We start from the raw sequence: 22,708 nt of genomic DNA on the forward strand, positions 1-22,708 counted from the left end.
CGCTTCCGCCAGCAAATGGGGGAGGGGTCGCCCCTCCCTCCCTCCCTCCTGTGGTCCCCCAGCAACCGCTGAGCTCAGCTGCTGACGTCGGTTTCCCTGGCGACCGCGGCGGCGGCGGAAGCGCGTGGTGGGGCCGCGCATGTCAGTGCGCATGTGCAGCGGGGGTGGTGCCTCCCCCGGATAAAATTAGCCCGGAGGCCTAAATATAGGAGGCGGCTAGATCACCCCCTGCTCCGAGGCCTTAGAACCCCAATAGAGTGAAGGCCTGATGGGAACTCGCGGATGGGAAGTAGCTAGCTAGTCTTTGACCAATAACTGTAGACCACCTAGTCGACCGTTTAGGCTCTGCTTACCCAGACCAGGCTGGCAGATGTGGAGGAGGGCCCAAGGGAGGCCCCTTCCCTCTTGTGGCCCCCTATGGGGACAGTTTCAGGCATCTTATTGTAAGCCCCAAGCCTGGGTACTAGGAGCAGGAGAGCAGGCATTGAGTGGTGTGAGTGAAGCAAGCATGTACTATGAACTTAGCAGCTCATTTACTCCAAGTTTTCCTTCCTGTTCTCTTTTTGCAGGTACTGGCTGTGATCAATTTGCTCAGTTCTCAGAGTCTTAGGTTTGCCACCTCACTCCCTCAGTCAGGCCTCCTGGCCTCCTTGTGCATCCGTGGTGGCCTCCCCACCTTCCCTGTTCTCTTCGTGTCCTCCCCATGCCCCAGACATGAGTGGCCCCCTAGAAGGGGCTGATGCGGGTGGGGACACCAGACCTGGGGATGCCTTTTGCCCTGGAGGGTCCCCATCCCCTGGGCCCCCGCAGCATCGGCCTTGCCCAGGCCCTGGCCTGGCTGATGACACGGATGCCAACAGCAACGGTTCAAGCGGCAATGAATCCAATGGTCCTGAGTCCAGGGGCGCATCTCAGCGGAGCTCACATAGCTCCTCCTCCGGCAATGGCAAGGACTCAGCCCTGCTGGAAACCACTGAGAGCAGCAAGAGGTGTGTGGGGGTGGTATTACAGGGCTTGGGAGTGGTCTTGTGAGCATCCTGCCAGCCTCCTTTCCCTCATCTGGGCCTGTTGCTTCTTCTTTCTTAGCACAAATTCTCAGAGTCCATCCCCACCTAGCAGTTCCATTGCCTACAGCCTCCTGAGTGCCAGCTCGGAGCAGGACAACCCATCTACGAGTGGCTGCAGGTGCATGGGATGAGAGCTGGGGGAGAGGACTGGGACCCTGGGCCAGGCTTTGGGGCTAATGCCTGTCCCTCCTCCCCCCCTGTGGATCCTGCAGCAGTGAACAGTCAGCGCGGGCGAGGACCCAGAAGGAACTCATGATGGCCCTGAGGGAGCTCAAGCTTCGACTGCCGCCAGAGCGCCGGGGCAAGGGCCGCTCTGGGACCCTGGCCACGCTGCAGTACGCACTGGCCTGTGTCAAGCAGGTGCAGGGTGAGTGGTGCTTGCCATGAGGGCAGTGGCCAACTGGTGGACTGGTGTTGGAAAGTCTTCTCACTGTGTGTTCCCCCTGCCCTCACTCTGCAGCCAACCAGGAATACTACCAGCAGTGGAGCCTGGAGGAGGGCGAGCCGTGTGCCATGGACATGTCCACCTATACTCTGGAGGAGCTGGAGCACATCACGTCTGAGTACACGCTTCGCAACCAGGTTAGCAGCAGCCTGGGCTCTCCATCCTGATGTACCTTCATCCCCACGCCCACCACTCCTGAACCTGCTCTCGCTCTCACCCTCCTGCCCAGGATACCTTCTCGGTGGCTGTCTCCTTCTTGACGGGTCGCATTGTCTACATTTCGGAGCAGGCAGGTGTCCTGCTGCGTTGCAAGCAGGATGTGTTCCGGGGTGCCCGCTTCTCAGAGCTCCTGGCACCCCAGGATGTGGGTGTCTTCTATGGTTCTACTGTCCCATCTCGCCTGCCCACCTGGGGCACTGGGGCCTCGGCAGGTGAGGTGCCTAAGGGCTTGTGAGGAGGGATGGGGGGCCCCAGGGAGCTTCTGTGAGAAGCCAGGGACCTAGGCTTTCCCTTGCTGGGTTCTCAGCCTGGGGAGAGGGGAGGGGTCTGTGCTCACCACCCTTTTGGTCCATCCCAGGTTCAGGCCTCAAGGACTTTACCCAGGAAAAGTCTGTCTTTTGTCGCATCAGGTAGGTGGGAGCTGGTGGAGGCAGGTTCTTTGGTTCGCTCATCCTTGCCACCACCCCCCTTCCTTTGCCTTTTCTGTGTAGGCTTTGACCTTGAGTTTAGAGGGGTGGGTAGCTCACCACTAAAAGATGTTGATCCCTGTTTCTCCCTTGCTAGTGGAGGTCCTGACCGGGACCCAGGCCCTCGGTACCAGCCATTCCGTCTTACTCCGTATGTGACCAAGATCCGCGTCTCGGAGGGCGCCCCTGCGCAGCCGTGCTGCCTGCTCATTGCAGAGCGTGTCCACTCGGGCTACGAAGGTGGGCTGGCCCCAAGCCTGGCCGGTGGGGGTGCTGTGCAGAGGGTACCTCCTCTAGGCTGGGAGTGGAGCAGGGGGTAGGGCTAGAAGCATGCCTCAGTCTCTTAGAATTTTGGGACAGAAGAAAGTATTTAAGGGCGGCGGGTCTGAGCCCCCTTCCAGGTGAAGTTGGATAAGAGCCTGGAGCTAGGGAATGGCAAAGCAAAGTGTTTTGGTTTGTTCTGTTTCTGCTATGAGGAACAGGAATGGCTCAAACCATTTTTGTAGGCCATAGGCCCAAAGCAGAGCTTTGGGAGGGTTGACAGCCAGTGGAAGGCTAAGGAGCTAGGCCATTGTAGATGAAACCTAATGACCACGTCTTCTGCGCCTCAGCTCCCCGGATCCCTCCTGAAAAAAGAATTTTCACCACTCGGCACACACCCAGCTGCCTCTTCCAGGATGTGGATGAGAGGTGAGGTCAGGACCTGGAGGAAAGGGGATCAGCCAGGGTTGAGGCCATGGCTGCACTGATACCTCCTCTCGCTTCAGGGCTGCCCCACTGCTGGGCTACCTACCCCAGGACCTCCTCGGGGCCCCTGTGCTTCTGTTTTTACATCCTGAGGACCGACCCCTCATGCTCGCCATCCACAAGAAGAGTGAGTTTCCGTCACTTGCCCTCCTTCCCTGCCTGTCCCTGGGGCTACGTAACGGCTGCCCTGGGCGTTGTGTCTAGGTGCCTCGGTCTCCTGGGTCTCTCGTGGGTGGCTTCCGTCTGATCCAGTTCTGCCTCCCACTGACCTTCCACCTCATTTTCCATTGCTACCAGTTCTCCAGCTGGCAGGCCAGCCCTTTGACCACTCCCCTATTCGCTTCTGTGCCCGTAATGGGGAGTACGTCACCATGGACACCAGCTGGGCCGGCTTCGTGCACCCCTGGAGCCGCAAGGTGGCCTTTGTGTTAGGCCGTCACAAAGTGCGCACGTAAGTGGGTCATGCCCCTGACCTGGCACTGGGGCGGGGGGGGGCAGTGCCCAGCAGGCAGGACTGGAGACAGGGCCTGACTCACCCTTCCCCACCACACAGGGCACCTCTGAATGAAGACGTGTTCACTCCCCCGGCCCCCAGCCCAGCTCTGTCCCTGGACCCTGATATCCAGGAGCTATCAGAGCAAATCCACCGCCTGCTATTGCAGGTGAGAGCTGACGGGAGGGTGCCTGGGAGTGAGGGCAGCATAGTGAGCAGGCCTCCAGTTACCTAACCTATTCCTCTCCCTTCCTCAGCCTGTGCATAGCTCCAGCCCCACGGGGCTCTGTGGAGTTGGCCCTGTGACTTCCCCAGGACCTCTCCTCAGCCCTGGCTCCTCCAGTGATAGCAATGGGGGTGACGCTGAGGGGCCTGGGCCTCCTGCCCCGGTGAGTGACTGTCTCTGCCTCGCCCTCTAGTCTCCTACTTCCCCCCATCTTCCTCTGCGTCAGCATTGCTAATCCCAGGGCAGCTTTGCCTTGTCCTCCCCACCTTTCTCTTCTTGTCCTGCCTCCTCCATGGTCTCTCTGTCTTCTCATTGGTACCTTCTTGTACTGGGCCGCTGGTCCCCAATGCTGGCCAGCCCCCAGTGCCGTTCGTAACCCGTCTGTATCTCACAGGTGACCTTCCAGCAGATCTGTAAGGACGTGCATCTGGTGAAGCATCAGGGGCAGCAGCTTTTTATTGAATCTCGGGCCCGGCCTCCACCCCGGCCTCGCCTCCCTGGTGAGTTGGCTGAGGGTGTGGGTGAAGAGTGAGAGGGACACTGACCTTCACTCCCAGTCCATTCACCTTTCCCCTTTTTGCCCCAGCTATAGGCACGTTCAAGGCCAAGACCCTCCCCTGCCAGTCCCCAGGGCCAGAGCTGGAGGGAGCTCCTGCCCCAGTCCATGTCCCAGTAGCCTTGGCCCCTGAGGAAGCTGAGAGGAAGGAAACCTCCACGTGCTCCTACCAGCAGATTAACTGCCTGGACAGCATCCTCAGGTACCTGGCCTCTTCCCACTCGGGCCCTGGCCCTGGCCCACCCCAGACCCTGTCCTCATGCCAGTCTGGTGCATCTCCAGGTACCTGGAGAGCTGCAACATCCCCAGCACAGCCAAGCGCAAGTGTGCCTCCTCCTCCTCCTGTACTGCCTCCTCTGCCTCCGATGATGACAGGCAGAGACCAGGTCCCGTCCCTGCGGGGGCCAGAAAAGGTAACGACCCAGCACATGCCCTGCTCCCACGACCCCACCCTGGCCTGGTGGCCTCCTCTTGTCTCTATGCTTCTGCCTTGGGGTCCCCCTTTTTCTGCCCTGCTCCCCTCCCAGCCTCCTGATCTCCACTCTGCTGCCTCCAGTCAGCCCCGCCCCCTCCTTCCTGGGCTCCCCTCTCCTGCCCTGCCCTTTGGGGGTTGGGGTGGTAACTGGCGCCATCTCTCTGCACAGATCCATCGGCGGCGGCACTGCTGTCTGGGGAGGGGGCCGCCCCACGGAAGGAGCCGGTGGTGGGAGGCACCCTGAGCCCGCTCGCCCTGGCCAATAAGGCGGAGAGTGTGGTGTCCGTCACCAGTCAGTGTAGCTTCAGCTCCACCATCGTCCATGTGGGAGACAAGAAGCCCCCGGAGTCGGGTATGGGCGTGGAGCGAGGAGGCAGTGCCCGGTGCCGTTGGTCCCACAGCCAGAGCCCCCTCCTGCCTGCGTTATCCTCCCCGTCCAGCCCTCATGGAGAGAAGGAGGCCTCTCTCTCATCTTGGGGCTATGCTGCTTGCTTTCTGCCCCTTCCGTCCTTTGCTGTTTTGCCCTCCCCCTGTCCTGCTTTGTGTATTGTTTTTATCAGTTCAAACATAAAGTATGGGGTGGGGGGTTCAACTTCAAGCTGCTGAGCACAGAGTTTCTGGAGGAATGTCGAATGCCCCTCAGGCATCAGTCTAGGACCAGACCCTGAAGGGTCTTTGGATATTGAGCTTCCATACGTGTAAGGGAAGGGTAAGGGGTGGGCTTCCCTTCCAGTGAGGGCAGGGGAGGTGTCATCCCAGAGTGGCTGCCTGGTGGGTACCAGCCACTGGAGGGGACTGAGCACCATCTCTCTTCCTGGGTCAACTCTGCATGGAAGAGAGGGCCCAGGGCCAGCCCTTGGCAAGGAGGTGGCCAAGAAATGGACGCAGAGCTCAGGGCCAGGGGTGGGCCAAGCTTTTGGACAGGGATGCTGTGGTGTGGAGAGTATGGTATTGACCACTGAGGTGACCCTTTTCTCCCCATCTCACTTCTCTCAGACATCATCATGATGGAGGATCTGCCTAGCCTGGCCCCGGGCCCGGCCCCTAGCCCGGCCCCCAGTCCCTCGGTAGTCCCTGACCCGGTCCCAGATGCCTACCGCCCAGTGGGCCTGACCAAGGCCGTGCTGTCCCTGCACACACAGAAGGAGGAGCAGGCCTTCCTCAGCCGCTTCCGGGACCTTGGCAAGCTGCGTGTGCTCAATGGCTCCTCCATGGCACCATCAGCCCCTGGCGAGCGAGGTAGCCACCCAGGACCTCCCTAAACCTGCCCTCTGCTCAGTCTAGGACCAGACTGTTAGGGTGAGGGTCTCCTCAGGGAGACATTTTCACACCAGGGACCCAGGCTAGTGCTGCCTCTCCCACTGGGGCCTTGCCTGGGGACAGGCCCCTTGCTGGCCTCTCCCCACTAGGCTAGGGTTCTGGGCTATAGCCAGAGGAGGGCAGCCTGGGGGAGTGGGACTGAGATGGGCAGGCAGAGGTGCTCTGCTCCAGGTAAGCTGCTTCAGCCCTGGCCAGGGCAGGGGCAAGAAGTATTCCCACTTAAGACTAAGTTGCTGATAAGAGATCTGAATTGATTGGGGCCAAAGACAGGCAGAGGTCCGGGACAACTCTCTGGGTTCAAGGGTAGATGGAAGGTCCCTGCAGGCAACGGTTGCAGGACTGGGCTTTTCTACTCCTCTGCCTCATGCCCACCTCTTCACTTCACCAAGAGCTAGGCAGAGCGTGGCCTCACCAGGCAGGAAGTAGCACCTAGGTGGGCAGTGCCTGTGTGACTTTGGTGATGGACTGGAGCCACCTGCCTGTTCATCCGTGGACTCAATCTGTCTCCTTCCATCTGCCAGTGTGCCTGTTTTTTGCACACTCCCATGACCCCTCATGTAACCTTTCCTTTCTCGTCCTTTCTCAATAAATCCCCTTGTCCCTGCCTCCTGTGATTCTTCCCTGAAGGTTCCCCCCACATTCCTGAGTCTCCTCTGGCCTATATGGGCTGGGAAACCATAGTGTCTGTGGGGCTTGTGCTTCCCTTCTCCCTGGTCAGTGTCAGGGCAGTGGGGGTGATAGGTGCTAATCTTGAGGTTGAGGTCCTCACTAACCCCAGTCTCTCCCCACAGGCTGCCACCATGGCCCCGTAGCCCCTGGCCGTCGACACCATTGCCGATCCAAAGCCAAGCGCTCACGCCACCACCAGGCCTCCCGGCCTCAAGCCCCTTACGCCTCCCATCCCTCACCTGTTCCATCGTCTGCCCCTTGGCCACCCCCACCAGCTACTGCCCCCTTCTCAGCTGTGGTCCAACCGTACCCCCTGTCAGTATTCTCCCCCCGAGGAGGCCCTCCACCTCTGCCCTCTGCCCCCACCTCTGTGCCCCCTGCAGCGTTCCCTGCACCCCTGGTGACTCCAATGGTGGCCTTGGTGCTCCCTAACTATCTATTCCCTACTTCCGCTAGCTATCCCTATGGGGTACCCCAGGCCCCCGCTGAGGGGCCTACTACCCCTGCCTCCCACTCCCCTTCTCCGTCCCTGCCCCCACTGCCCCCCAGCCCTCCCCACCGTCCGGACTCGCCACTTTTCAACTCGAGATGCAGCTCCCCTCTCCAGCTAAATTTGCTGCAGCTTGAGGAGCCCCCTCGTGCTGAGGGGGGTGCGGTTGCTGGGGGCCCTGGGAGCAGTGCCGGGCCCCCACCTCCCAATGAGGTTTCCGAGCCAGAGACCAGACTGGTGAGCACTGAGCCCCCACTGCACCCTCTCTCTAGCCCCTGCCCTGGGGCACTGCAGCCTTTCCTCCCCATCACTGCTTGTCTGTGGTCCCTTCTCCCTGCCCTCCGCCTGGCTGCTGCCCTCATCTCTAGGAGATGGTATCACAGGCTGGGAGACACCAACTGTCCCTAAGAGCAAAAATCAGCTGCCTTATCTGTGAAATGGGGACAGTCCTGTCTGACAGGCGGCAGGGACATCCCAGGAACTTCTGAGAGCCCACCTGCCACTTGGGCAGGGCTGAAATCCTGTCCCTGTCCCTCTGCAGCTGTCTGCTCTCTCATCTTGTCAGGCACTGGGCAACGAGGACCGCTTGGGTTGGGTGCCCCCATCCCCGGTGAAAGCAGTTGATGAGCAGGAAGCCTAGGTGTTGATCCCTTAACCCTTCCCCCCTCCGCAGGCGGAGGTGACCGAGTCCTCCAATCAGGATGCACTGTCGGGCTCCAGTGACCTGCTAGAGCTGCTGCTGCAAGAGGACTCGCGCTCCGGCACGGGCTCTGCCGCTTCAGGCTCCCTGGGCTCTGGCTTGGGCTCTGGGTCTGGTTCGGGCTCCCACGAGGGGGGCAGCACGTCGGCCAGCATCACTCGTGAGTGCCCGCTCACCAGTGGCTCCCAGGGCAGGCCAGCAGTTGGGGAGTTGGGAGGCCAGGCCCCTTCTTGACCGAGCAACCTGGGCACGTGGCCTTGGGGGGGAGACTCTCTGAGGCTCCGGGATGGGGTGGGAGTGCTGGCCTCTCTGACTCTGTGGCCTGTACCCTCCCCTGTGCCTCACAGGCAGCAGTCAGAGCAGCCACACAAGCAAGTACTTCGGCAGCATAGACTCTTCTGAAGCGGAGGCTGGGTCGGCCCAGGCCAGGCCTGAGCCCGGGGACCAGGTCATGAAGTATGTGCTCCAGGATCCTATCTGGTTGCTCATGGCCAACGCTGACCAGCATGTCATGATGACCTATCAGGTGCCCTCCAGGTGAGGAGTTTGAGAAGCCCCCCACAGCATCCCCATCAGAGGTAGTGGGAGGCCAGGCTACTGAGGTCACTCCCCCGCTGAACTTGGGTTTTTTTTCCTCTGGAGCTGGCTCTGCCCTAGGATGCCCATCCTACTCCCTGCCCCTTGGAGCCCCGTCATTATTCCTTCCAGGCTGAGGGCAGGGTTCCTGTCTTGGAGTCCTGAACACCCATAGCAGGAAGGCGTGTCACAGCGGTAGTGGGTGGGGAGTTGGCGGTAGAGGAAGAATGCTAGTTTCGTGGGTCCTGGTCCAGGCTCTGGCTCCCAGCCTCTGCCTTTTGCACCTCTTCCCTGGGCAGGGATGTGGCCTCTGTGCTGAAGCAGGACCGAGCACGGCTCCGGGCCATGCAGAAGCAGCAACCTCGGTTCTCGGAGGACCAGCGGAGGGAACTGGGTGCTGTGCACTCCTGGGTCCGGAAGGGCCAGCTGCCTCGAGCCCTTGATGTGCTGGTGAGAGGAAAAGTCGGGGCCAGAGGAAGACTTGAACTCAGGATAAAGGGGTATAGGCTAAGGGTTGATATCCTCAGTGACCTTTAATCATTAATTTTGAAGGATGTTAATTCCACTAAGCATGCTGCTGCTTAATGTACTGTTAAACCACATGAGTCTTTGCAGAACTTCTCTGAGCCTTTCCTTTGCTCACCATGACTACTTCCATAGTGGATCTGGGTACAGGGTCTAAAGCATTTTCCAGCCTGTTGAACCCGAGGCTTCTCTTGCTGAGGTGCATCTGTGTGGACTGGTGTTTCTTGGGAGTACATTTTGGGAACAGTTTTGGGCTAGAGGTGAAGGTGGGGACTGGTGCATCAGTGGCAAGAACCCTGCCTTGACTGCCTTGTCCTCTGTCTCCTTCCATAAGGCTTGTGTGGACTGTGGTAGCAGCACCCGAGACTTCGGCCACTCTGATGACCCACTCTTTTCGGAGCTGGATGTACTGGGGCTGGAGCCCATGGAAGAGGGTGGAGGCGAGGGTGGTGGTGGTGAGGATGGAGGAGGGGAGGGGGAGGGGGGAGGGGAGTCTGGGTCCCAAGCTGGGGCCAGGCTCTCATGCTCTCAGGACTTGGCCATGGAGGAGGAGGAACAAGGTGAGAGCTCATCCAGTCCAGCCTTACCTGCCCAGGAAAATGGCACCAGCTAGATTCCATTTTGGGGCCACTCTGGGAGTCTGTAAGAGGCTTCCTTACTCCAGTGTCCCAACTCTCAGAACTCATTTGTGGCCGGACCAACCAATAGGAAACTGCCCCAGCTTTTCCTGCTGTAGGGGGCCGGACCCCCATCACCAGCCCAGAATCCAGGCTGCCTCCTGGCCTCCTCTGAAGGAATAGAGAGAGGGTGGCACTCAGCCTCAATCCTTCCCCTTGGTGAAGCATCCTCTCCCCTGGACAAGGTTGCTGACAAGCTGCTGAAGTGATCTCTCTAAATCCCAGCTGAGCCCAAGTTCCGGTCCCTGAGGGTTGGGGCTGCACTTATTTATTGGGGGAGACAGCCCTTTCTTCCACCTCCTCCTCCTCCTAACCCAGAGGGAGGGAAGAGGGGGTGAGGGAGGGCCTGAGACCCAAGCAGGACCCAGGGGTCTAGACCCCTAGCTGCTCCAGGGTGGAGGAAGTTGGTGGACCATGGAGTCCCTGGTGCTGCCCCTCAGATGGGACCCAGGTGTTCTCAGCTGTACCCTCTACCGATGGCATTTGTGTTTTTGATATTGTGTCTGTTATTTTGTAATACAAAAAAGAAAAAAAAAAAAAATGACTCTGGAGTGAAGTTTTGGGGTTGGGTGAGGGGAACTGTGGAGGTATAGGGAGGTGCTTAACGTAGTGCCTGGTAGGTTACTGTTGTTATTTGCCGTCAAGTCATGTCCGACTCATGGTGACCCTTCCTTGGGTTTCCGAGGCAGTATAAGGGTGGGCAATTCCATTCCCTGACAATCCCTATTCTTCTCCCCACACCCTTTCCAGCTGAAGAAGGGCATTGCTAAGCCTGCTGTATACACACCAAGCTCAAACCTTATTCTCACCTCGAACATTCTCGCAGCCAGTTTGTCCTTTGAAGGAGAGATGAGAAGCAACTTGTGGCCAAGAGCTTCTGCGAGCTGCAACCCCGGGGCGGGGGTGGGGGTGGGGGAATCCTATTATATCCCAGGGTATTATTAGGAGGCAGTAGAGGGTGTTTAGCTTTTTAATCGCTACAGGAGAGGGCGCTTCAGATCACCATAGGTGTCTAAGGAACGTGGGGTCTGAACCCATTCATGATCGTTTTGGCCCCCAAGAATATGGGAGAAGGGAGGGGCGGAGCGAGCGGGACGCATTAACCCTGGAAAGGTGAAGGGGAACCTACAATAAACGTTCCACGGTTTCCGTTTACTGCGGCCATTGAGAGCTGATCTAGCCCTAGTCAGGGCCCGCCTTCGCCGGCGCCGTGGCTTAGCTGGTTAAAGCGCCTGTCTAGTAAACAGGAGATCCTGGGTTCGAATCCCAGCGGTGCCTGGGCCCCACAGAAGCAGTATATTATTGCTGCGGAGAGAATGCATTTCTGGACTCCTCTTTCTGTCACCAAATTCGATAGATTCTTCTTCTTACCAAAGCAACCCCTCTTTGGGCTTGCGTTTCAGTGCGCCATTAAAAGGCTGCGTCTTGGAGGCCAACACACGCGGTCGGTTCCGTGAGCTGTGGTGAGGTGGAGGAATTCCTTGCTTTCTCCAAACTGTTTGGGAACCTAGATTCGAATTTGGACTCATTTTGTTGTGGCCGTACTGTGGTTTGGGAGGGACAGGGAGAACAATAAGGCCGACACTCAGGTAGCTGATACAGATGAGGCGCGGTAAGCGCTACTGAATCCAAACGCAACCGCACAGAAATCGCGAGACAACAAGAGGATGAGGGCGGGGTCGGCGAGAGGCAGGCGCGTTGATAGGCAGCTATAGTTGCGCAGGGCCGAGGTCGCATGCGGCTGTGATGGCCGAGTGGTTAAGGCGTTGGACTCGAAATCCAATGGGGTCTCCCCGCGCAGGTTCGAATCCTGCTCACAGCGTCTGTACTTTTAAGAGCACGTGTTACCCTTCTTGGGGCGAAAAGCAGTTTTTTTTTTTTTTTTTTCCCTCCTAGCACTTCCTTCCCTTGGACAGCCCCTCGTCTTTATTTATTTCAAACACTCAACTGATATCTTTCTTTATTTTGAAGCTCTCAAGGATCCAAATATTGTCAATCATCCAGGCCCGACCTGCGAGCGCCCTCTTGCGGGCCTCAGACTCCTGCCAACCCCTTTGAAGGTTGTGTGACCTGCAAGCCTTTTTGCTACCAATTTCATTTCTTAACTCCACCAAGCTCAGATGGTCCCTTAGTGCTACTTGGCAGTCATTACATTTTCCTACTCCATTCTCCCTCATATACTTGATGTTTTACAGAGAAAGTAAAGCATTCTGAAGAGTTTCCCAACCACGGACTCTGTCTTTCCCTCATTACTGTGATGAACCTTCCACCTAACCAGCTCACCAGCTCCTACCCTTAATTGCATCTCCCAACCCTTCTGGCCCACTCAGGGGTGTCACTCCCTTTCTTACACCATCGACTTTTCAAAAGCAGTCTTGACTCTACATCCCCTCCAGCTACTGCTCCAGTTCTCTGCTGCTGTCTACCACAAAACAAATGATCTAAACTAACTGTCCCCAATTCCATCTTTCCATTATCCTTTGAACCCTTTCTAATCAGGCTGCCTACTCCCCTAATCAAATCTGCTCCTGTGAAAGTTACCAAACAACGACCACGTTGCTTAATCCACTGATCACTACTGAGTAGTATTGACAGATACTTACTCTCCCCTCCTGGAAACACTGTCTTCACTTTGCCTTCTAGGGCTCCTCATCCTTCTGTTCCTCATCCTTCCTTAGCAGCTCATTCACAGATTCCTTTGCTGGTTCCTCATCTTCTGGGTTTCTAAATGTTGAAGTGTTCTCAAGACTCAGTTCTCCAACCTCTTTGCTATCTGTCTTCATTATTTTGATGTCATGGCTTTGTATCCACACTTTTGATCTCCAACTCCAGAAATCTCCCCTGAATAAACAGATACATGTATCCTGTGGCCTACTTATCATCTCCACTTGCACATCTAATAGGGATCACAAACTTAAAATGTTCCAACCAGACTTCTGGTGTTTACCACAAAATCTGCTTCACCTTTCTTTCACCTTTCCATCTCAGTAAATAGAAATCCCTCTCCTTCAGTTGATGAGGTTAACAACTTTAGAATCATCCCTGATGCTTCTCTTCTTCATATCAAATCAATCAGCAATTTCTATTTAAAGTTTGTCCAAATTTTGCTTACTTAGTATTACCTTTACCACGAAACCCCTAGATCAGGCCACCCTCATCTCATCTGGATTAGTGCACTAGCCTCTAAATTATTCCCTTGCTATCACTCTTGTTCCTTGTCCTGTTATAGTCTACTCAATATATCAATCAGGCAGAATAACCCTTTTAAAACCTCTATCAGATTCTGTCAGTCTGTCTTTCAAAATCTTCCAGTGGGATTGTTGTTGTTATTATGTGCCATTGAGTCAAACCTGACTCATAGCGACCCCTTCTTGGGTTTCCGAGGCAGTATCACTACGGAAGTAGGATTGCCCAACCTTCCTTTCGAGGAGTGGCTGGTGGGTTTGAACCACCAGCGGGCTGGTTAGCAGGCAAGTGTCTTAGGCACTATGAGATACCAATACTAATTCATGGTTTTTAATGTTTATGTAGGGAGCTCTGGTAGTGTAGTGCCTGAGGCACTTGACTGCTAACCAGTAAGGCTGGCAGTTCAAACCTACCAGCCACTCCTCGGAAGGCAAATGGCAATCTTTTTCCCTGGTGATAATGCCTTGGGGCCAACTCAACGCACACAACAACAATGTGTATGTTGTTGGGTGCTGTCAATTTTTTTTGTGTGTGTGTGGCCTTATTGCAAGCAACCCCATATGACAGGTAGAATTGTAGTTTTTATAGGAATGGATTGTCAGATCTTTCTTCTGTGGAGCTCCTGGGTGAATTCAAACTACCAACCTTTAATGTGTAAACCACAGCAAAAACCAAAGTCACTGCTGTCGAGTCGGATCCAACTCATAGCAACCCCTCCTTGGGTTTCCGAGGTGGTATCACTACGGAAGTAGATTGTCCAGCCTTCCTTCCGAGGAGTGGCTGTATAGAAATATAGAAATAAATGTATATACACATACATCTATTTCCTAGCTCTATCCACTGAGAGAGTCTAGAAGTAATGGCACGCCAGTAACAAGGAGCACACCAAGCACTCAGATCTTGATTACTAAATACCATTCTCTGCTAAAATTAATCAGGACTCCTTGAAACAAATTCCAGGTCTGGGAGTGGGGGGTTACAAGATGATCTTGGAACTTTTTTTTTTTTTTTTTTTGCAGTAAAGCAGTCCTTAAAGATTACTTGTTGTTGTTGTTGTTAAGTGCCGTCGAGTCAAACCCGACTCATAGCGACCCCTCCTTGGGTTTCCAAGGCAGTATCACTAAGCAAGTAGGATTGCCCAACCTTCCTTCCGAGGAGTGGCTGGTGGGTCTTAGTCACTATGCTACCAGAGCTCCCCAAAGATTACTAGGTATATATAAAAAAAGATACAGCAGTTTGCTCGAAGGGACTCCCATTGACTAAATCTGGGACAATTTGAGCATTAAAACAAATGATGGTTGTGATGGATTATAATTCAATGAATAAAATACAGATGCAAAGTTCATACAGAGTAAATACATGGGAACAAAGGGAAGGCTCTTACAGTAAACTCACAACAAATAAATACAGATAAAGGTACGGAGTCAGAAATCATCAGTGGCTACTAAACCAGTGAGTGAATATTTGATGAGGAATAAATAGCAATGATATTCCTAGTGTCTTTCCACAAATTAATTACTAATGGAAACTAATAACTTTACAGTGGGGAAACCTGGCAAAGACCATTTTAGCCTATGATCCATGCCTATATCTCAGTATTGGGACAAATTGACACATGTCTTCTTACGTAATGCATCGAGAAGGACACGACATCACTCCTGTGGTGAAGTTCCTGCCACAAATGCAAACCCAAATAATTTGAAATGAGCAACCAACCAAACTGAAGGACATTCTGCATAACAATGATCCTGAACCTTTAAAAAATGTCAAGGTCAAGAAAGACCAAGATAATGAGCCTGAAGATACATAACGACTAAATGCAATGTGTGACTTGGAATTGGATCCTGGATCGGGGAGAAAAAAAAAAAAAAGTAGCTATAAAAGGCATTATTGTAATAACAGGAAATTTGAATATGGACTGTGGATTAAATGATTGTGTATATGCATGTATTTAGAAATTGCATTTTATTCATCCAACTTTAAAAAAAATTATTGTGGTTAAATATATGTAACAAAACATTTTAACCATTTTTACATGTATAATTCAGTGACATTAATTAAATCCACGGTATTGTACCACCATCGCCATTCTTCATTTTCAAAATATTTTTTAATCACCAGAAACTCTACTGAGTTTCACTTTAAAAACTATGAATTTGTGTTGGTATCCCATTGGAAGATTTTGAAGGGCAGACTGACAGATCTGATGTAGGTTTTAAAAGGATTATTCTGCCTGATGTACTAAGAGTAGACTATAATGGAACAAGGAACAAGAAATGAAAACAAGGGCACAATTTAGGGGCTGGTGCACTAATCTAGGTGAAAGATGGGGTGCCTTGGACTAGGGTTTAGTGGTGAAGGTAATGATAATGAAGCAATATCTCCCAATTTCCTCCTACCCCAGCTCCTGGGAACCACTAATCAGCTTTGGTCTTCATTCATTTGTCTATTCTAGATATTTCATGTAACTGGGATCATATAATATTTGTCCTTTTCTGTCTGACTTAGTTCAATCAGCAGAATGTTTTAAAAATTTATTTATGTCATAGCATGTATCAGACCTTCATTTCTCTGTATGGCTGAATAATATTCCATTGTATGTTTGTACCACGTTTGGTTTATCCATTCTTCTGTCGATGGACACTAAGCATTGTTTCCACTTTTTGGCTATTGTAGATAGTGTTGTAATGAACATTGATGGACAAGTATCTCTTTGAGACAAGTATCTCTTTGAGACCCTGTTTTCAAGTCTCCTGGGTATATATACCTAGGAGTCAAATTGCTGGGTCATACGGTAATTTTATGTTTAATTTTTCGTCAAACTGTGAAATATTTTCCATAGCAGCTGCACCATTTTACATTTCCACCAGTAATATACAATACTAATTTTAATTTTATGACTTTTATTATTGTGCTATTGTATACTATTAAGGTATTAATGTCCTTGTTCTTAGGAAATATACACTAAGTAATTAGGTACAAAGGTGGATAGTGTTTCCAGTTTACCCCAAAATGGTTCAGAAAACAAGTGTCTTCTATCTACATAATATTTGTAGAGAAATAAAGCAAATGGGGCAAATGTGAGCCATGGATCTGGGAAAAGAGTGAACCATTCTCTTTTTTCCAGCGCTGTTGAGTTGATGTTGACTCCTGATGCCACAGGTTTTTCTTGGCTGTAATTTTTATAGCACTCCTCGGAAGGAAGGTTGGGCAATCCTACTTCCGTAGTGATACTGCCTCGGAAACCCAAGGAGGGGTCGCTATGAGTCGGGGCCGACTCGACAGCACATAACAACAACAACAACGATTTTTATAGAAGCAGATCACCAGGTTTTTTTTTTTTTTGCAATGCAACAGTGAACTATTCTTGAAACTTTTCTGAAAGTTTGAAATTGTGTGAGGACTACGTTCCGCTTTCTCATGTTGATGGCTTTCCTCATCCAAGATGATTGTCTTCATTTTGTCTTTGCTCTGTCCAAGGCTTAATAAAAGTGTGTCTATGAAACCTGTTTGAATTTGGTGTCTCTTTCCCCTAATATATAATAAAGGAGGGATTTGATAAAAAAAAAAAAAAAAAAGAAAGAAAAGAAAAAGAAAAAAAATTATATGGAAAAACAAATATGTCAAAAACAAAACAAAAATTAGGGGAAAAAAAGCCCTCCAACGGCTTTTCATCGTATTCGGGGTAAAAAGCCAAAGTCCTAGCAACGGCCTAGAAAGTTCCACGTGATCTGCCTGCCCCTCACCTCTCGGAACTCATCTCACTCAAGTCCTGCACTGACTACCTTCACTCTAGTCAACTGGCCCCCTTACTGCTCGCTGTTCTTCTGACAAGCCTGGCTTGCTGCCTCCGCAAGGCCTTCCTATTCACGGTTGCATCTGCCTAAAGCGCTCTTCCCCCTGGATATCCCCATGACTTGCTCCCTCACCTCTTGTTTCACCTGATCCTACTAAAATCGCTTCGAAAATTACAGTCCCACTCCCTCCTCTGCCTTTCCGCTTGACTTCTCTCCATCCCACTTACGTCACTCTGACAAATGATGTTTGTGTCATGTTTCCCCCACAAGAATGGATGGCCCAAGAGGGCCGGAATCTTCGGGCTATATCCCCAGGGCCTAGAACCGAACCTGGCCCAGGGTGTGCACCAGAAAGATATATCTGGAGAATGAATGGATTTCGAGAACAAAAGGGCAGCGCTTGCCCCAAAACAAAGTCAGAAGACAGGAAGGGGCAGGAAAGAAGGACTAACAGAAAAATGGGGTTCCCAGGGAGGAAGTGGAAAGAGTTGAGGAGATTGCCACTACTGTCATGAAACAAAATATGTATAAATTGTTGAGTGGAAAACTCATTTGCTCTGCAGACTTTCACCTAAAGCACAATAAACAGTAAAAAACAAAAAAATTAATTTAGAATTCCAGGCATTTTGTGTCTGGGGGGCTTTATAGTTTCTGAAGTGCTTTCACTGCCTGTTTTATTCTACCTGTCCTACCTACCCACTGTCCTCTTCTCGCCACAGAGAGGCCTCTCTTTTCTTTAGCCTTTGCACCCAGAGATCAGGAGATTTTGGTTTGTGGGCCTAGAGGTCTTCCATGCAGGTTCTTCCGGCCGGGGCCTAGTCCTATTCCATCCCAAATCACCACCCAAGCCCCCAGGATCCAAACCTCCAGGAGCCCCTTCCCTCCTCAGGACCCAGGGAGTTCCAGGAAGTCCGCTTCCCCTTTGAAGAACTTCTTAGGGAGGAGCTGAGCCTTGGAACTGAGGTCTGAGAATAATACGTCGCAGCAGGAGGGGAAGCTGGGACTTGCACCAGCTGTGCTGTGTCTGTTCTTTCTCAGCCTCCTGTCCCACTCGGAGGGGCTGAGCACGTGTGGGGCACGAGCTCCCCGCCCCTACATTACAAGGTGGCTGAGAGGGCAGCCAGGAAGAGGCTGGCGCTGACGCCAAACATGCGCCAATAAGCTGCAATGTACACAGCCACAAAGGCCCAGGGACACGGCCCCGTGCTGCTCCAGAGGCCTGCAAAGGACTGAGAGACACCCTCCATGGACGCCCCCTAGGCACAGACACCCTCACTGGGCCACATCTGCACTAGAGCAGTGAGCAAGGGAACATCCCCCAGCCCAGCCAACCAGTCCCAGCCCAAGGCTGGTCTAAGTTTCCGGGTACTGAAATATATGTAATTTTTAAGGGGGAGGGCTTTGAGGACAAGAACACAAAATTAGGTAACCCCAAAAAATGTTTCTTTAGAATGAGAAAAAAGATACCAAGAACTCACAAATTTAGAAAAGCTAACAAATGCCAAAAATGCCACAAAATTCAGAAAAATAACTTCATATTCGTATTAATTAACTGCCTGGCACACCTCTTTAATGCTTTCCACAGACTAGCTTCTGGTCCTATATTTCAAGTCTAGTTTCTCCTCCATCACCTTCACTTGCAATGGCAGGCGAGGAGCCGTGGGCACATTCATACTCCAAATGCTCTCTCTCTGGCCCTGCGCCTTCCCATGGTAAAGCCTGGTGAGTGGACATAGATGATCGAAGAATTGCTGGAAGACAGCGCTACACGGTAATGGCTAGCCTTAGGCACTTGACTGCTAACCAGAAGGCTGCCAGTTCAAACCCACCAGCCACTCCTCGGAAGGAAGATGGGGCGATCTACTTCTGTAGTGATACTGCCTCAGAAACTCAAGGAGGGGTCCCTACAAGTCGGGTCCAACTCCACAGCATATAGCAACAACAACTTAACTACATATAGAAGTGACTGTGAAGCACATAAGCATAGCCCACTAAACGCAAACCTTATGTCTATCCAGCTTACCTCCATGACAGTATACTGGTAAAAGCACTTGCTGTCGAGTTGATCCTGACTCACAGTGTCACCGTATGTGGCAGAGTAGAACAGCTCCATAGGGTTTTCTTGGCTGTAATCTTTTTAAAAAAATTTTTTTGTGATTTGGGTGAAAGTTTACAGAGCAAATTCATTTTCCATACAGCAGTTCATACACATTTTGTTTCATGACATGGACTGCAATTCCTCACAATGCAACAGTTCTCCTCCCACTTCCTTCTTACCTCTTCTCTGTGTCCTTCCATCCCATGCACTCTCATCCTCGCCCATTCCCTCAAGCTGTCTCCCTGTGCAAACACTGCCCTTCTGTTCTCCCATGATTGATCTCTCCAAGGAGTGTATCTACCTAATGTAAATGCTCAGCTCATGTGCCTGTCTATTGTTTGGCTGGAAGCCACAGGAGTGAGTTCAATTCCAGACCTGAAGGGCAGCTAGGGCCATAGTGTCAGGGGTCTCACCAGGCTCTATCAGACCAGCAAACCTGGTCTTTTTTTGTTTGTTTGTTTTACGATTTTTGCTGAGTTTTGTTCCACATTGTTTTCCCACTCTGTCCAGGATCTCCTGCACTGATCCCTTTCCGAGTGGTTGGCAGGGGGTAGCCAGGCACCGTCTAGTTCTGGTTTCATGGCCACTGAGGATCGCATGGTCTGTTGGCTGTAATCTTTACAGAAGTAGAATGCCAGGCCTTTCTTCCACAGTAGACCGCTGGAAAGGTTCAAACCACAACTTTTAGGTTCATAGCCAAAAGCCAACCATTTATGCACCCAGGGACCTTCCTCCATAACTAGATCCCCAAAATGCCCACAGTCACCCCCAACATTGAGGGAAAAGTGGGACAGAGGGAAGCTAGAATGGAAAGAGACAGTTGTCTTTTATAAGTTGCAGAGAAAATATGTTACTTTTGCCAATTTGACAGAAGCACACAGCACGTGAACACTGGTAGGGTCCTCCCAGGGGCCTGTGGAAGTGAGAAGTCCAGAAATTGAACCTTCAGTAGGAGCTTCTTGGTGAGTTGGCCTCTGTACCTGAGATCCTTGACCCTGCATCTCAAAGGAGCTCTCCACCTGCCTAGAAATCCTGCTCTCTTAGCCTAAGAGCTTCATTTTCCTACTTTTCAAATGGACATTCCACCCTTTTTGCTCCTGAAGCATCCTCTCCTCTCCAGCAATGAGCTCGCCTCATTCTTCTTTGAGAAAAGGAAGCAACCAGACAGAGCCTGCTTCATCCTTCCTGGACCCTACCTGAACCACAACTTCCTCCTCACTATGGATGAGGAGTCTTCCCTGTCACCTGAGACTGACTTCTTCACCTGGCACAAGAGCCTAGTCTTCCTCTCTCCCTACCCTCAAGGGGAGGTCTTGGTCAGTCCTTCTCTCTCTTGCTGGGTTAAGGTTACTCACATCAGCATCAACATGCTGCAGCAAACCTCACCTCTCTCCTGTGCTCCTAGCATCTTTCTGTTCCCTGTTCCCAACAAAACTTCTTAACAGAGCTATCTGCAGCTGCTGCATGGCCTCACGTTCCATTCTCACTTCAACCCACTGGGGCGTGACTCCCAAAAGGCGAAACTTGATGGCTGCTTTGTTGTCTTCATCACCTTACTTCATCATCCTGCAGCTTAGATAAAGCTGACCACTTCCTCCTCCTGCATGCCCTGCTGTTTCGTGGCCTGTGAACATATTGGTGGGGTCCTCCCAGGGGCTTGTGGGAGTGAGAAATCCTGAAACAGGACTTTCAGTAGCATCTTGGTGAGTTTTTCTGCTACCTCTCTGACCACTCTGGACTCCTCTACTGATTCTTCCTTCTCGATCTGACTTGCAAGTGTTGGGATGCTCAGAGCTCCTGGTTCCTTGCCTGCAGGGTTCCTTCTGTTCTCTCTCCGTACTCTGCTCAGGTTCTCCAGTCTCCAGCACTAACAATAACTTACTGGGGGCCTGCCTCTAAGGCACAAGCATGGAGTTTCTGGTTGGCATGATCTGTGAGTCTTTCCAGGTAAAAACATGGCTAAAAGCTTACAGAAGATGCACGGAAAATTAAGATGCATGCTGGAAAAAAAGAAAGAGAATGACTCAAGGAAGCCCAGCAGGCTTAAAGCATCCTCAAAGTAGACAGCAATGTTTTAACCAAAGATGTTAAAGAGATAGCAACTGTGATAATAGCCAAACATTGCCAAGACGAAATGCAATGTGCAATGAAAGATGATATGAAAATGGAGATTGATATTAAGAGAAACAAAAGGGTCATGTAGTCCAGCGTAAAGGAGCTTTGGTGGTGTAGTGGTTAAGGCATTTAGCTGCTAACCAAAAGGTCGGCGGTTTGAATCCACCTGAACCCATCAGCTGCTCATTAGTAGAAAGATTCACAGCCTTGGAAACTCAATGGGGTCAGTACGAGTCAGAACTGACTCTATGGGAGTGAGTTTGAGTGCAGCACAGGTAGGACCCACTATGGATGAACTAGAGGCAAAGGAAAAGGCTTGAAGGCAAAGTGAGAGAGGCAAAGCAAAGCAAAAGCAGCAATGGCAGTGAAATGTTTGGCCCAGGACACTTTTTTCTTTTTAATATTTTCTTTTATTTTTGTTGAGAATATACACAGTAAAACACACCAGTTCAACGGTTTCTCCGTGTACAATGCAGTGATAATGGTTACACTCTTCAAGTTGTGCAACCATTCTCTCTCCTTTTCCGAATTGTTCCTCCCTCATTAACATAAATCCACTGCTCCCTATTAGTTTCCTGTGTAATCATTCCAATTTTTCCCATATAGATAGATCTTAAAAGAGCTCAGTGCTCAAGGCAGACATGCTCTACCCGAAAAGGAAACTGTTGTTTGGTGTATCAGGGGATATTTTGGGTTTAAAGTTTAAAGATTTGCTTAGGGTAATAGTTCCCAGAGTTCATCCAGCCTCCATGGCTCCAGAAATTCTGAATTCCATGGGAATTTGAAATTCTGTTCTTCATTTGCTCCCTTTTGATCAGGCTCTTCTATGGAATCTTTGATCAAAATGTTCAGTAACAGTAGCTGGGCACCATGCAGTTCTGGGCTCATGGCAAAGGAGGCAGTTGTTCATGGAGGCAATCAGCCACACATTCCACAGCCTCCTCCTGTTCCTGACCTCCTTCTTCCTCTGTCGCTCCAGGTGAATAGAGTGCTCCATGCTGTTTACGAGCTTTTAAGACCCTAAGAGACTCTTACAATTTTGAAAAATGCCACAGGAGGCAGATACTTGATGAGAATGTATATGCTGATTTCAGCTTCCACCAAATCAAAGTATTTGTTTCCATATTTAAACTAGGCCCTTTCTCTTCCGTTCAAATACAACATAACCCCTTAAGTTTCTTTGTTTTGGGGAATAAAATAGTTTAATTGAAACATGTTCTTTGCTAAATGAAATAAATAAATTAAAAAAATAAATATATACATATGACACCAAACTCACTGGTGTCGAGTCGGATATGACTCATATAGCCTCACAGCAACCTCTCCTAGGGTTTCCGAGGCAGCATCACTATGGAAGTAGATTGTGCAACCTTCCTTCCAAGGAGTGGCTGGTGGGTTTGAACTGCTAACTTTCTGGTTAGCACTCAAATGCCTTAGGCACTATGCCACCATATATATATATGTCAGTGACTTTCCAATATTTATCCTGCAGCTTTGGCCCCTAAATTTGTCCATCTCCAGCCTAACTGAGGTTCCCACTTATATGTCTTACACGTCTGAGGGGTATCTCAACAAATACAGCTAAGGCATAATGCTTGATTTGTTTCCCCAAAACTTTCTCTCCCAGTGCTTTCACCTCAGTAAAAGGCACCACCATCCACCTAGAAGTAATCCATTCACTTTTCTTCTCTACCGCTTCAGTACAAACTACAACCATGTCTTACCCAGATTTCTGTAGTTCCCTGTGGCGGTTAAGTTTGCGTGTCAACTGGGCTGGGCCTGGTTGAGTGGCTGGACAGCTGGATGTAGTATTCCCCATGATGAGACTGGTAATCAACTCCATGGTGGAATCTACTGTAA

At 51.3% G+C, this 22,708-nt stretch overlaps 1 protein-coding gene and 2 non-coding genes across 3 annotated transcripts; all 3 read left to right on the plus strand.

Annotated features, from left to right (window-relative positions):
- The first annotated feature begins 714 nt into the window (after positions 1-714).
- On the plus strand, positions 715-9,588 carry PER1 (period circadian regulator 1). The gene is made up of 22 exons (XM_007952237.2): positions 715-989; positions 1,087-1,185; positions 1,280-1,434; positions 1,528-1,649; positions 1,742-1,943; positions 2,090-2,141; positions 2,296-2,438; positions 2,810-2,888; positions 2,966-3,072; positions 3,243-3,396; positions 3,499-3,607; positions 3,696-3,827; positions 4,059-4,164; positions 4,251-4,422; positions 4,503-4,633; positions 4,865-5,047; positions 5,692-5,934; positions 6,807-7,411; positions 7,848-8,034; positions 8,222-8,411; positions 8,750-8,900; positions 9,310-9,588. The coding sequence occupies exons 1-22, from the start codon at positions 715-717 to the stop codon at positions 9,586-9,588; spliced, it is 3,876 nt and encodes a 1,291-aa protein (XP_007950428.1).
- Positions 9,589-10,856: 1,268 nt separating this feature from the next.
- TRNAT-AGU lies at positions 10,857-10,930 on the plus strand. The gene has a single exon. It is a non-coding gene; the product is annotated as a tRNA-Thr (tRNA).
- A 462-nt stretch (positions 10,931-11,392) lies between these two features.
- Positions 11,393-11,474, plus strand: TRNAS-CGA. Its single transcript has one exon. It is a non-coding gene; the product is annotated as a tRNA-Ser (tRNA).
- Positions 11,475-22,708: the final 11,234 nt, after the last annotated feature.

The sequence above is a fragment of the Orycteropus afer genome, unplaced genomic scaffold (assembly GCF_000298275.1).
Source record: "Orycteropus afer afer isolate SDZICR_OR568_19922 unplaced genomic scaffold, OryAfe1.0 scaffold00330, whole genome shotgun sequence".
Taxonomy (NCBI): Eukaryota; Metazoa; Chordata; class Mammalia; order Tubulidentata; family Orycteropodidae; genus Orycteropus; species Orycteropus afer.